Source organism: Corylus avellana, chromosome ca11, assembly GCF_901000735.1.
Source record: "Corylus avellana chromosome ca11, CavTom2PMs-1.0".
NCBI lineage: Eukaryota > Viridiplantae > Streptophyta > Magnoliopsida > Fagales > Betulaceae > Corylus > Corylus avellana.
The window spans coordinates 17,973,362-17,986,479 of record NC_081551.1 but is presented as its reverse complement, the minus strand read 5'-3'; the positions used below and the strand labels follow the sequence as shown (position 1 = coordinate 17,986,479).

Here is a 13,118-nt window from a genome sequence, read left to right as displayed (position 1 = left end):
TTAGAATCTAATAGATTGTAAAAGAAGCTTCGAAAATAATTGCCAATCTTTTAGCCTTAGCTTGCACCTGAAACAAGGTGCAACACTCAGTGGTGGTCACCAAACAAGAACTTTTTGCACATGCTATATCAGCTTCACGACAGAGTACAACCCTTAGAAAAAGTATATCATCTTCGGTGGTTGGAAGATCAGGACAGCTTAAATCAGGACAACTTGCCTAATCTGCAGTTAGATTTCAACTTTGATTCTTAAACCACAAACATGTATTTCAAGACAGTCAGGGCCATGGAATACTTTTGCTATCATGCTTTTACCGAGTATGTGGTCTTCTCGCTTCAGCAATTTGAGCTTTAGTCACTTTTTGTAGATGCTGCTCTGTTACTCATTGGCAGAACATAGTGACCACAATAGATCTCTTCCCTTTTTTCTTTTTTTTTTTCTTTTTTTTTTTTTCTTCTAATTGATGAGGGGAAAAGGGTTCCAAAGATGGTATTTTCCACTCTTGATTTGGATGGTAGGGAGAAATTGGAGACCTATTGAGAATGTTTTCAAATACAAGGTGGAAAATAGCCCATTAAACTAACCCATGTGCTCTAAAGTTAGTTCAACGGAAAATTTTCAATGCATTCCGACATTGAAAGAAAGGTAAACTCAACAAATATCCGAAATGATACTAGCAAAATTTCAATCAGTAAACAAAAGGGAACTCATTAATAACTAGTATAACAGTAAGTGCATCCCTTGTCCTAGAAGGGATTTAATTCCACAAGAAGCTGCAGCATGAGCAGCCAATATTGGAAGCATCACTTGTAAGCAGACGTGTAGTTGCAGCTTTGATGATGTTCCCCTGACTCTGATTACCACACTAGTCACAGCAAAATCAGGCCTCAGTGCAGTATCAAAGTTGGCCTTGATGTTGCCAGGCAGGGAGGAACATCATCAAAGCTGCCAGGCTGTGGGGAACATCATGAGATCTTTTCCTTGGATCCAGAGATATGTACTTCGCAACACTGGAAAAAATGCTAGCACCTAACAGTGATCTTTGAACTAGAAAGGTTACTAAAGATGGCTAGGAAATATTCATAAACCTGGATTATCAATTCCAAAAAATCTGCAATATGAATCTCATATATATATATATATATATATATATATATATATATATATATATATTGTGTAAATACAACAATCTGGGTAACAATCAACCAATGCTTTCAGGGCTTAAAGAAATGGGGATTAATTCCATATATACATGGCAATACTTGAATAACTTCACTTTGCTCTGAGCTATAAAGAAATGCAGCTTTTACAAACTTAATTACAAAATTTTTGCATCACTTTGATAGATACCTGGGCAGGTCACAAAACCAACTAAAGCATCAGAGCTGCTGAAACAGCAATGTCATGTCAGACATTGAGTGTGGCGTGTTCTTACAAGTACTTAAAGAATCCTCTCAAGTAAATTTGTATATCAAATAAACAAAACAACTTGCACCCAACAGTTTGTGGATGTCTTGATCATGTCCTTTTCCATTCAGGCCAATAAGGTTTTTCCAGTCCTCACAGCTTTTGCATCAACTTGCAGGCAACTGATAGGCTATTATGATCTTTCATCAGGAAGATTGGTTTGTTTGCACCACTAATTGGTCTTACATTTGTGCCACCTTGAGAGCTTTCCAAATCACTTCACTTATGAGTTATGAATCTTGTGCTCAAGAGCATTGAATTTAAACATCACTAAACAGAGGTGAATTAACTGTACAATGCATCTCTATTCCCAACAGAGCCAATATCGTATAAATATCCCCAGCTTTGGGATGTGATTTGTCACTAGCAACAAATACATGAAGTTCTCCTCCTATTTGAACCCAGCTGCATCCAGGAACCTTTCTAAGGCCCTTTTCTTTCATTAAATCCCTCATGTATGATACCTCATCCCACCTTCCTGCGGCTGCATATGCGTTTGAAAGCGCCACATAGTTTCCTGCATTATCTGGCTCTAATTCTAATAAATGCTTGGACAAATAATCCCCAAGTTCAATCTCATGGCAATCTCTACAAGCAGAAAGTAGTGATCCTAATATATGTGCATCAGGCTTGCATGGCATTGCGAGAATAAGCCTAAAAGCATCATCAAAATTACCACAGCGAGAAAGAAGATTAACCACACAGCCATAATGCTCCATAGTTGGCTTCATATGGAGTTCAAAGACCATACGATTGAAAAGTTCTATACCTTCATTTACTAGCTCGGCATGGCTGCATGCTGATAATACAGTAGTGAAGGTTATGTTATCCGGTTCTATACCTATCTCCTCTAACTGTTTAAATAGTGATATAGCTTCTAGAGCTTGACCATGTAATGCGTAAGCACAGATCATTGCATTATAGAGAGGCAATTCTTTGCTTAAAATCATATCAAACACCCACTTTGCTTCATCTATAACTCCGCATTTAGCATACATGTCCACTAAAGAGGTTGCAATAGGTATGGATGGCCAAATTGCATGCCTTGTAACATAGCCATGAATAGCTCTTCCATAACGTAATGCTCCCAAATCAGTGCAAGCTGCAAGTGCAGAAACAAGGCATATGGAATTGGGTTTAATCCCTGCTTCTTGCATTTGCTGGAAAACCAAAATTGCCTCATTGGCAAAACCATTTTGAGCCATACCAGAAATAAGAGTAGTCCAAGTGATCAGGTTAGGTTCAACACCAAGGGTATGCATTTGCAAGAACATGTCTTTAGCCTCATTGACCTGGCCATTTCTAAGGAAACCCAAAATTACAGAATTCCACGAAATCACATTTGGTGGTACACCCTCCAGCTGCATCTGATAAAACAATTTCAAGGCCTCACCACTCTGGCCCAACTTAGCATAAGCGGCCAACATTGTATTCCACAATACAAGATCTCTCTTGATCGTGGAATTGAAAACTTGTCTTGCATAATCAATTCTTTCACATTTGGCATACATATCTACAATGCTACTGGCGACGACCACATCAGATTCTAGGTTGTTTCTAATACAATAACAATGTGCCTCCTTACCAAGTTTCATGTTGCTTATATCTGACGAAGCAGACAATACGGATGCAAGAGTCACAGAGTCAAACCTCAAGTTTTCTAACCTCATCTGTCGGCACATATTAAGCGCCTTGTCAACCTGACCATATTGCGAATAACCAGATATGAGCAAATTCCACGTCACCACATCTTTCACAAGCATCCTACTAAATACTAGCTCTGCATCCTCAATCAAACCAACCTTAAAATAGAAGTTTATAATAGAACTGCCTAATATGTTATCCAACTCTAATCCGCCTAATAGTGCAATAGCATGCCCTTGCTTGCCCTCTTCAAGTGCACCTACATTAGCTGATGCTGAAAGTAAGCTCGACACAGTGACTCGAGTCGGTTCAACACCTTCCACTCTCATATCATAAAACACCTCAATCGCTTCATTATTCATTCCATTTTGGACATAACTCACAATCATCGAATTCCAAGCAACTACGTTTCTGTCAAGTATACCATCAAACACCTTCCTTCCATCCTCCACGATCCCACATTTCCCATACATATCAACCAGACTACTCGCCACAAAGACACACCCACCAAAGCCCATCTTCACCACATACCCATGGACCCCTTTCCCAAACCCAATCCAGCCAAGAGCACCGCAAGCCTTCAACGCATTAGGAAGAACGAAATTATCCGGTAAAACCCCACATTCTTCCATCTCACAAAAACCCAACAAAGCTTCCTCACTAAAACCCATCCTACATTGCAACCCAATAATAGCAGCCCAAGAAAACACATTCTGCACCCGCAGTCTGCGAAACGAACGGTTCGCAGCCTCCGAAACATCGCATTTGGCATAGAAAATCACCAACTTTGTTTGAATATACTCATTTCTTAAAAAGAAATCACCGTTCTTTACAATTCGAGAATGAATTTGCTGACCTGTGAAGAGAGCTCGTTCATATACACACCCCTGAAGGAGCTCACCATACATCTCAGGCCCCACTTGAAGATTCCTTAGCTCCATTTCACTGAGGAGGTTCACAGCTTCTTGAACTTGACCTTCTTTGCACAGAGAAGATATGTGGTGGAAGTAAGACTTGTACAAAATTTGATGATTTTTGGCATCTTCTTGAAGCTTTGTGAGATGGGTTGGTGTGAATTTCTGAGAGTTTGTGGCTTTTGAGGGTTTGAAAGGAGGGAACTGTGGGTTTGGAGGGGGGGTAACAGCAAGAGAAGCCATGCATGAAGAAGCAGAAGCAAAGTGTGGATATGGTTGGCGATCATTGTTGCCACACAAAGCTTTCGTCAAATACAATTTATAGGAGAGCCCCTTGGCCCTTGAATATAGGACATACGGTGTAAAACTCTATTTTACGGCTTCCATAAAAAATTGATATATATATACACTACTAAGATAAAAATATTGTATGTTTAATTCAAATCAATTCTATAGATTATTCCATTTGTTTTAACTTAACGCTCACCACTGAACCTCCACCCACCTCCGCGCCTTCAACACTGAAATCTTTAAAACCAACTAAGACAGTAGCTCTGATGGTTTTATTAATGTGTATTTTGTTTATAAGGTATTTTGGTAAGAGAGGAAAATTATTTGGCAAGAAGAGTTGTATTATTTTTTGGTGTTTCAAGTTGAAGTCAAAATATTTAGTTTACACCCCGACCTAATTATAGGATATTTTTTTTTTTTTTTTATTTTTATTTTTTTTTTTTTATTTTTTATCTTGGATAATATATTTTATTTTTATTTTTCTAAATTTGTGGAAATGGTCAATTAGTAGAGAGTAATGTTATATACTATTTTTATAAATTTATTTTATTCCTAAAATTGATGTGATGTTTAAAATAGTGATTGGAAGGCAGTGAAAATTTTAAAAGCCACATTGGCTTTGAGAATAAACAAATACTAAAGTGCAATTACTATTAACACAATTATTTTGTAAAATTAATAGTAATTAATAATAACCTAGGAGACTTGAGATGACAAGTTTCTTTAGCATATTGGAACCAGTTGTATTTTCTTTATAGTTCCCTCCTAAAGCTGATTATAACCTTTATTGGGATTAACCTAATTACACAAGCTTTTTTCCTTGGGTGGCCATGTATGTGATAGCATGGTGGCTAGGGTTTTTCAGGTCCTACTTTGACATGGAAGCCTAATACTACTTCCACAATGAGACATAAGTTTATTTAAGAGAGCTTGTTTAAGTACTAGAATTCACACTCTTGGTCTCTTAACCAAATTGAAGAGAATGTTTCGAGGTCTCAAAGCCCTAATCTACACATTTTCTTGGTGATTGTAGCAAGAGAATCAAATTAGCCCCCTTGTTCTTGGAGTAGCCGACTTGCTATGTGAGTATTCTCCCTTTGCCATTTTTTTTGTTTTTGTTTTCCATGTGTTTTATACATATAATCCTAACGATTTTAGGCAGGGCCAATAATATAAAATGGGTCTGAACATTGTAGAAAATCATTTCAATCCCTTTTCCCAATTATATTATACAAATACAATCATCAAAACCCTTTCATCTATCAACTCAATCCAAAGGCCTGTTGCAAGTTCCTTATCTTTTCTGAAAGTTGAAGGCCTTCAAAGAGACAGCAAAGACAGAAACAAAGAGCACACAAAAGCCAATTAGTGTGAGAGAAACCACCCACAAGAAATCATATTTGAACCCAAAGTAATCCCTGATGAACTCAGCAACTGTCTCTCCTGTGTCCAGCTTAGTGTTAATGTCTCCATATTGTGAAGTAGCCAACCCATAGAAACTCCATGATACGGGGGATACCCAAACATACCATCTCCACCACACGGCAATTCTCTGCAATTAGTCAAGTTGTTTAAATTACAACTCTCTTTCTCGGATTAGGATAGATTCTCAAATTATGATTTATGGAATTTACGTCATTTTTAGGCATCGAATTACTTGAAAAATGTCGCATATTAAAAAAGTGGAAAAAAAAATTCACCCCAAAAGGTTTTTTCTATACTTTTGCAGAGACGCTTATTCTTCAGAAAACTAAGAGATATAAATTTTTTATTCAAAGCTTTTCTATAACATAGAGAGTAAGAACATGATGAAAATATACTCAATTCTTAACCCTAACATGCCACATTTTTAATAGGTAGCGTTTTTCAAGTGTTTCAATGCCTAGAAGTAACCTAAATTATAGGAAATCCTGATCCCTCTCTCTCAGCAATTGCTAAATACATTATAATAAGGATTATTAGATGAAAAATTACCGTTCGGGGGATCACAAAGCCGGTGAAGAGATTCCATGTCGAGTAAAAGATACCGGAAACTATGGAGGAAACTTGGTTGTTAGGACTTACTCCTATGACCATCATTCCATAATATATGTGGTACAGAATTGTGATGAACATGAAGAACATGTTCTGGAAGAACTTAGTGGCTGTCCATTCATAGTCAATCATTGCATAAACTATAATCCCATAAATAAGAACCTGAGCCAATACATATGGGATCTCAATTGTAACCTGAAAAAACGAATGAGGAAGATTAAGGCGAAGGCAAGAGAGAAATCAGTGCAACTGCAATGGTCACCAACATTTTATCAAACTAATATTTGCTAGGGACTATGAATACCTGTGCAATTGCAAAAGGCAAAGCAGAGTACATGCCAGCAGCTCTCTCTCTATAATAAACTGTTCTTTCAGCAGCTAAAACTGGTTGCACTGTACCAGCACTTTGTGGCCCCAAGAACATAAGTGCAGTATACATGGCACCCAACCCATTGAAAATTTCTTGCTTTGTTCCCCTGTCAATTCAAAATCTTTAATGAGTTATTTTATATACATGTTGCTCCAAATTCGTGCGAGATTCATTGGACAAAGTTTTCATCAAAACTGAGTTGATGGAACTTTCTCTAACCTAGTTTGGAAGAAATTTGATTTTTCTTGTACGTACCTTCTGGGGCCAAGACGCCAGAATATAAATCCAAAAATTATGGCCATTGAAGTGCTAAACACAAGTCTCACAGCATTGTACGGTGTGTTCCTCCAATATAACTTGTGCTGTTTCCACAGGCAGGCTTTGCATTGAGTGAAATAGGAGCGGGAGTACATAGAGGGAAAGTGGAGTTCTTGTGAATCTGGAGAAGGGGTACTCAGCTCCCTAAACAAAGCTTTGTTTCTCCTGCATCAGAATTATCTGAGGGATTAATTTGAAAGAAATAGAGATTAAGTTGTGAGTTTTTGGGTAAAAACCATTAGGAGTATTTCTTAACTAACCGAAAAAGATCTGATTTTTTGTATACATCTGCAAATTTGATTCCTAAAGCCTCTTCTTGTGCCTTTGTTGTCACTTCCAAGGCCCACGTTGCCGGGTTATAACCATTTTTAATTCTACCAACTCCATCTATTTCCTTTGAACACACAAAAAGAAAATGAAAAAAGAAAAATTGAGTGAATAATCCAAAGAAAGATTGGAAAACTTCACTTAATCCTTTTAAACTTTTAGAGTTTTTGCAATGCCACCCCGAACCCTATTAGCAGGGGTGACATTGAACTTTTTGGGCGAGGCTTAGGTGCAGTCCAACTAAACTACCGCAATCTGCGGTAGTTCAGTTGGAAGGTTGAGATCTTCCAAGGGGTTTTCAACCCCAAAACGACAGTAGGTTCTCCTTCAATTTTAAAAAAAAAGAAAATTGACCCCGTTAACACCCATCCCATCCCCGTTAACTCTCTCTTCTTCCCCTCACCCAAATACATTCATCTCTGAGGAAGGAACTTCCTGCCCCATTAATTCTCTCTTCTTCCCCTCACTGAAATACATTCTTATGGGCAGAAAAACCAAAAATCAGACAAAATCGACGCTGGCCCTAAAACGTGGAACTTCCTGCCCCGTTAACTCTTTCTTCTTCCCCTCACCAAAATAAATTCTTATGGGTAGAAAAACCAAAAATCGACGCCCGTGGGAAAACTTGAAGCTACTAAACCCAAAATCGACAAAATCGACACTGGCCCTCTGGTGCGCTATGGGCAGATCCTCGACAATATTCCTCTCTGGTGCGCTATGGGTAAGCCCTGAAATGACGGTGACCTCAAAATTTCCCTCTCTCATCTCTCTCTCTCTCTCTCCTCTCTCTCTCAGCAAAACCATCAACAACTGTAAATCAGATCTTCCACTCTTTTTCTCCTCTCTTGGCAAAACCCAACCGACAAATCAGCACCTGGAATCAGATCGGACCACAAAATGTATCTGGTTGAGGGGAAGAAGAGAGAGTTAACAGGGATGGGATGCGAGTTAACGGGTTCAATTTTTTTTTTAAATGGAAGGAGAACCTACTGCCGTTTTGGGGTTGAAAACCCCTTGAAAGATCTCAACCTTCCAACTAAACTACCACAGATTGCGGTAGTTTAGTTGGACAGCACCTAAGCTTTGCCCGAACTTTTTCGCTAAAAGTTTAGAGAGGTTAAGTAAAATTTTTCCAAAAAAGATAAAAAAAGCAAGAAAAGGTTCTAGTTAGGTTTAGGGCTACCTCAAAGTAGTTGATCAAATGGCGAGACTGTGGCCCAAGTGGACCTACATAAATTTCTTCACCACCTCTAGCCAATAGAACAAGCTATATTTGGAAATCAAAAGCATTCAGATTTCAAGATACACAAAAGGAAGAAATGATTTAGAGTGTTTTTTTTTTTTTTCTGTACATCAACAAATTCTTAATTAATTACCTCATCAAATGATTCAAATATGTCTATACTTGGCTGGTGAATTGTGCATACTACAGTTCTTCCAGTGTCCACAGTACTTCTCACAGTTCTCATTACAATGGCAGCTGCTCTTGCATCAAGGCCTGTGGTGGGCTCATCCATGAATATTATTGAAGGGTTTGCCACAAGCTCCACTGCAATTGTCAACCTTTTGCGCTGCTCAGTGGATAGTCCATTTACATTTGGAAACCCAACTAAAGCCTCTCTCAATGGTGTTAGCTCAATCAGCTCCATCACCTCCTCAACAAAAGCCTGCAATCATTAAGTTTCAAAAGAAAATAGTACCTATTAACATAAAAGGAATTTCAAAAACAGAGGAGGATAGATAAAGTTAAAAAATTTATTTACCTCTCTAGTCTTTGCATCAATCTCTGTAGGCAGACGAAGCCATGCTGAATATAGGAGGGACTCATAAACAGTGACAAGGGGTGAGTGAATGTCATTTTGTTCACAGTATCCTGAAACTCTAGCAAATGTTTCCTGCCTCTTTGGGTAGCCTGAAACTGTGATGCTTCCCTCTAAATATCCACAGTTTTTCCTGCCTGCCAACACATCTAGAAGTGTAGTCTTTCCAGCCCCACTAACACCCATTAGAGCTGTCAGGACTCCTGGCCTAAAAGCTCCATTAACTCCCTTCAGAAGCTCCAATTTATTCTCTAAAACACCTTCATCTTTAATTGCCTATGAAGTTTGTAGCAGAGATCCTTTAGTTTTTTTTCGATCAATGTACATACAATTTACATGGATGATCATAAAGTTGTAAAGCATAATTACCTTTGGCATGTCAACTGAATATCTGATATTTTCATAGGTCAGAGAGAGGGGAATGAATGGGAGATGCATTCCTAGCTTCTTAGGTCTACCAACTGCAGTGACTTCTGTCATTTTATGCATTGTCTTAGGAATCACATTTTAAGCATCATTAAGAAAATCTCAATCTAAGAGCTTAATGCCGGCCACTACAGGAAAAATGGTCTTTAACGACGTCACTTATTAGAGACGACAATTTGTGGTCGTCGCTAAAGCATGGCAAATATTTAATATCAGCGACGACTAGTGCTGTCCGTAATACTGGCGGGGTAATTACCTGTTGGTGCATTGTTATTGCTGGTCCTGCTGGAGCTTGTTCCATTTTCTAGTGTCTCCTCCCCTTCAGTCTTACTTATTTCCAGAGTATCTTTTGACAGAAAAATCACTTGAGACTTCCCATATTCTGCAGAGAGTCGTAGCAACATGTTTATCAATTCAGTTTGAACAGCAAAGAATTACAAGAAAAGAAAATTATTGAGTGTTGAAAATGAGAATGCTTACGATTAAGATAAGCAAGACCTAAAGCAGAAACACCATTGAATATGAACATGAAACCAATCAATGCAACAAGACCAGTCCATGGCCAATATGGATTGGTCAACACTCCTCTTGCTTTCAGTATGGATATTCCTAGAGCTTCTTTTGACCCATTATTAACCTACATTTGGTTTTCACATTCAAGCTTGTACAGCTATATAAAAGGATATATAATACGAAAGAGAAAGAGCGGAAGCAGAGAGAAAAAGGAACCGATGAAGTGTTAAGGCTATATCTTGTTTGTATTGAAGTATGTAAAAGTACTCTATTATAATAGAAAGAAGGATACTCACCTGTTTCCAAGCCTGGCCAAGAAATTCATTTGTTGAAAGTCCAGTTTGCGCGTAAGTCAAGGGAGACAACCAAAAACCCCAAGTCAACCAACTCTGTGCATTTTCTAAATGAAACATGTAGAACACAACATTAAGCCAGATTTCTATATAATCATAGGGAAATCTTTTAATGTTGAACTATTAATATATACCTCGTGATATTACAAATCCACTAAACACAAGAAGCCCCATGAATACAAGGCATCCGACTGTGTTTGCAACAATATGGTCCCTAGCAAGTGCAGCCATGCATCTGAAAAGTGAATATGACATCTGTGCGCTTGCAGTGAGAAGGAGAAAATGTCTTAGCAGCCTGATGCAGGAAACATATATAAATCAGTGAATAAGGAGAATCCCAGGAAGTAAAACGAGCGAGCTTAAGCTTTTGAAATAAATGATGATTTAATTAACATGTATAATATCAGAGCAGAGGTTTCGAATTTTGTCAATATGGGATAAATGATGATTTAACAATAAGGATAATCAGTTTTGAATATACAGACCTTATCCCACTTGGATCAAATCCTATTACAAAATAAGTTGTGGCAACCCAAAAAGCAACTTCAATGAAAGTTACAGGAATCCCAAGGATGGATACTGGCAAGGAAAATGCCCAGGAAGGATAGAAGAGGAGGTCTCTTTGCTTATAGAAAACAGGAAGTTTATCAATGGTGGATGGAAGTTCAGAAAATCCAGTGAACATTATTGTAATGAGCCCAAAATAAAGAGCACCAAGGTAGACTAATCCATCTTCTACAGTACTGTGATGCTTTCTGGATTGTGCAAAGACAGTTGCCGCGATGATTGCACAAATTTCAAGCTGAAATGATGAGAAGAGTGTAAAAGTCATTTAGGTGTAAGAATTCTGTTGAAGGGCACAAAATCACAGGGATACTAGCTACTCACTTGAATTGTCTTGAAAATGTGAAAAGATGCACTCCTCTTCATCAGAATAACTTCTCTTGATAAACAAGCCTTCATCAATTCTTTCACATTGGCTCCATATTTGGATCTTGTCAAGGATGCAGAATGGCTCTTGGACCTATTGAATGGGGTGGCAAGCTCGCTTTGGATGGTTCTTCCTACATGAAATGACTTGAAGGCATTTGCAAATTCATTGACAGAAATGTAGTGATATGGCTGTTCTTCATTTGCCCAATACTGTCTCTGATCCTTCCATGATATCACCTATAATATGATGCAAAATATTGTCATCTATGTAACAATTTTGGTACTTGGAAGCAATCACGTATCTCAAAATGTTAAGCGGATAGAAATAGATGAATGTAAGTGTTTAATTAACATTTTAACACTTCCACCACGTGTAATACTATGTTAAATTACTACTTATCATAAAAGTTTAAGTCGATACGAAGAGTTAAATTTTCTCTCATGTGTTGACTTAAACTCTCACTCAACACGTAGAAGATTTAACTAAAATTGAGAATGAAGTGGAGCAAGGTTTAAACTCACGACTTATGTTAAGATATCATGTTAATGCCTTGTTTGGGTGTGCGTTTAAGAGGCTTAAAAGTATGTTTAACACTTAAAAAGTCTGTTTGAAAAAACAAAAAAAAGTAACCGTTTGGTAAAAAAAATTGAAAACGCTCTTAAGGGTCTAAAAAACCTAAAAATGAGTAAAACGCATTTGGCAAAAGCTTAAAAATGAAGCTTTTACCAAACAACGCTACTTAAAGGTTTTATTTCTCAAACACAATCCCAAACATGCTCTAAATCATCACTTATCTTAAAAGCTTAAGGTACTAAGAATGAGTGACTCTCTTTCAATAACTAAAACGACCCAACAAGTGAAATATTTAACTAAAACAAGAGTAAATTGTGAAGTTAAGGTTCAACCTCATGACGTAAAAGTAAGATATTAGAATCGTTTCTTCAAAGCGACGTTAAAAGAAACGACTCTAATCACGAGTTTTTTTTGTAGAAATACTTACTTCCTGGAGGTAGTCTGCAATGGCTTTTCTCTGGGGACATCTGAATCCCATGGACTCAAAAAAGTGAAGAACATATTGACGGGGACCCTCATACACAATTTGTCCCTCGGAAAGAAGAATAATGTCATCGAAGAGCTCATATGTTTCTGGCGGAGGCTGCAGAAGACTGATTAGAGCAGACTTGTTCAAGATGTGGGTTGATTGCCTGATTGAGTTTATTATCTGAAATGTGGTTGAACTGTCAAGACCATTTGATATATTGTCCATGAGCAGCACATTTACTGGACCAACCAGCATCTCCCCTGCATCAAATATCAAACTTACTTTCAATTATATTTTCACCAAAGAAAGTAATTCAAAAGTTTAATTAGATTATTTTGAAATAAAAAAAAAAGGGGTAACTTCACTTATACCCCCTATACTTTCACCCTTTTTGCAGACACCCCCCCATTGTTCAAAAGCTCTCACTTTGGTGTATCAAACTTTCATTTCCTTTCAAATATCCCCCTACCGTTAGCTTTTGCAGTTAAATCAAACGTTTAATTTAGTAAAAGACCTTTATACCCCTAACTTTTTTTAAAATTTCAAATTTACCCTTATTTATAAATAAAAAATTATAATTATAATTATTATATTAAAAAATAATATATAAAATATATAAAAAAGTGACCCACCGGGGGTCACTTGTGACCCGTCGGTGGGTCACT

General features: G+C 37.6%; 1 protein-coding gene across 1 annotated transcript; it reads right to left on the bottom strand.

The window, feature by feature from the left end:
• Positions 1-1,196: 1,196 nt before the first annotated feature.
• On the bottom strand, positions 1,197-4,312 carry LOC132165468 (pentatricopeptide repeat-containing protein At5g55740, chloroplastic). The gene has a single exon (XM_059576050.1). The coding sequence runs from the start codon at positions 4,266-4,268 to the stop codon at positions 1,728-1,730; it is 2,541 nt and encodes an 846-aa protein (XP_059432033.1). The 5' UTR covers positions 4,269-4,312; the 3' UTR covers positions 1,197-1,727.
• Between the last annotated feature and the right edge of the window lie 8,806 nt (positions 4,313-13,118).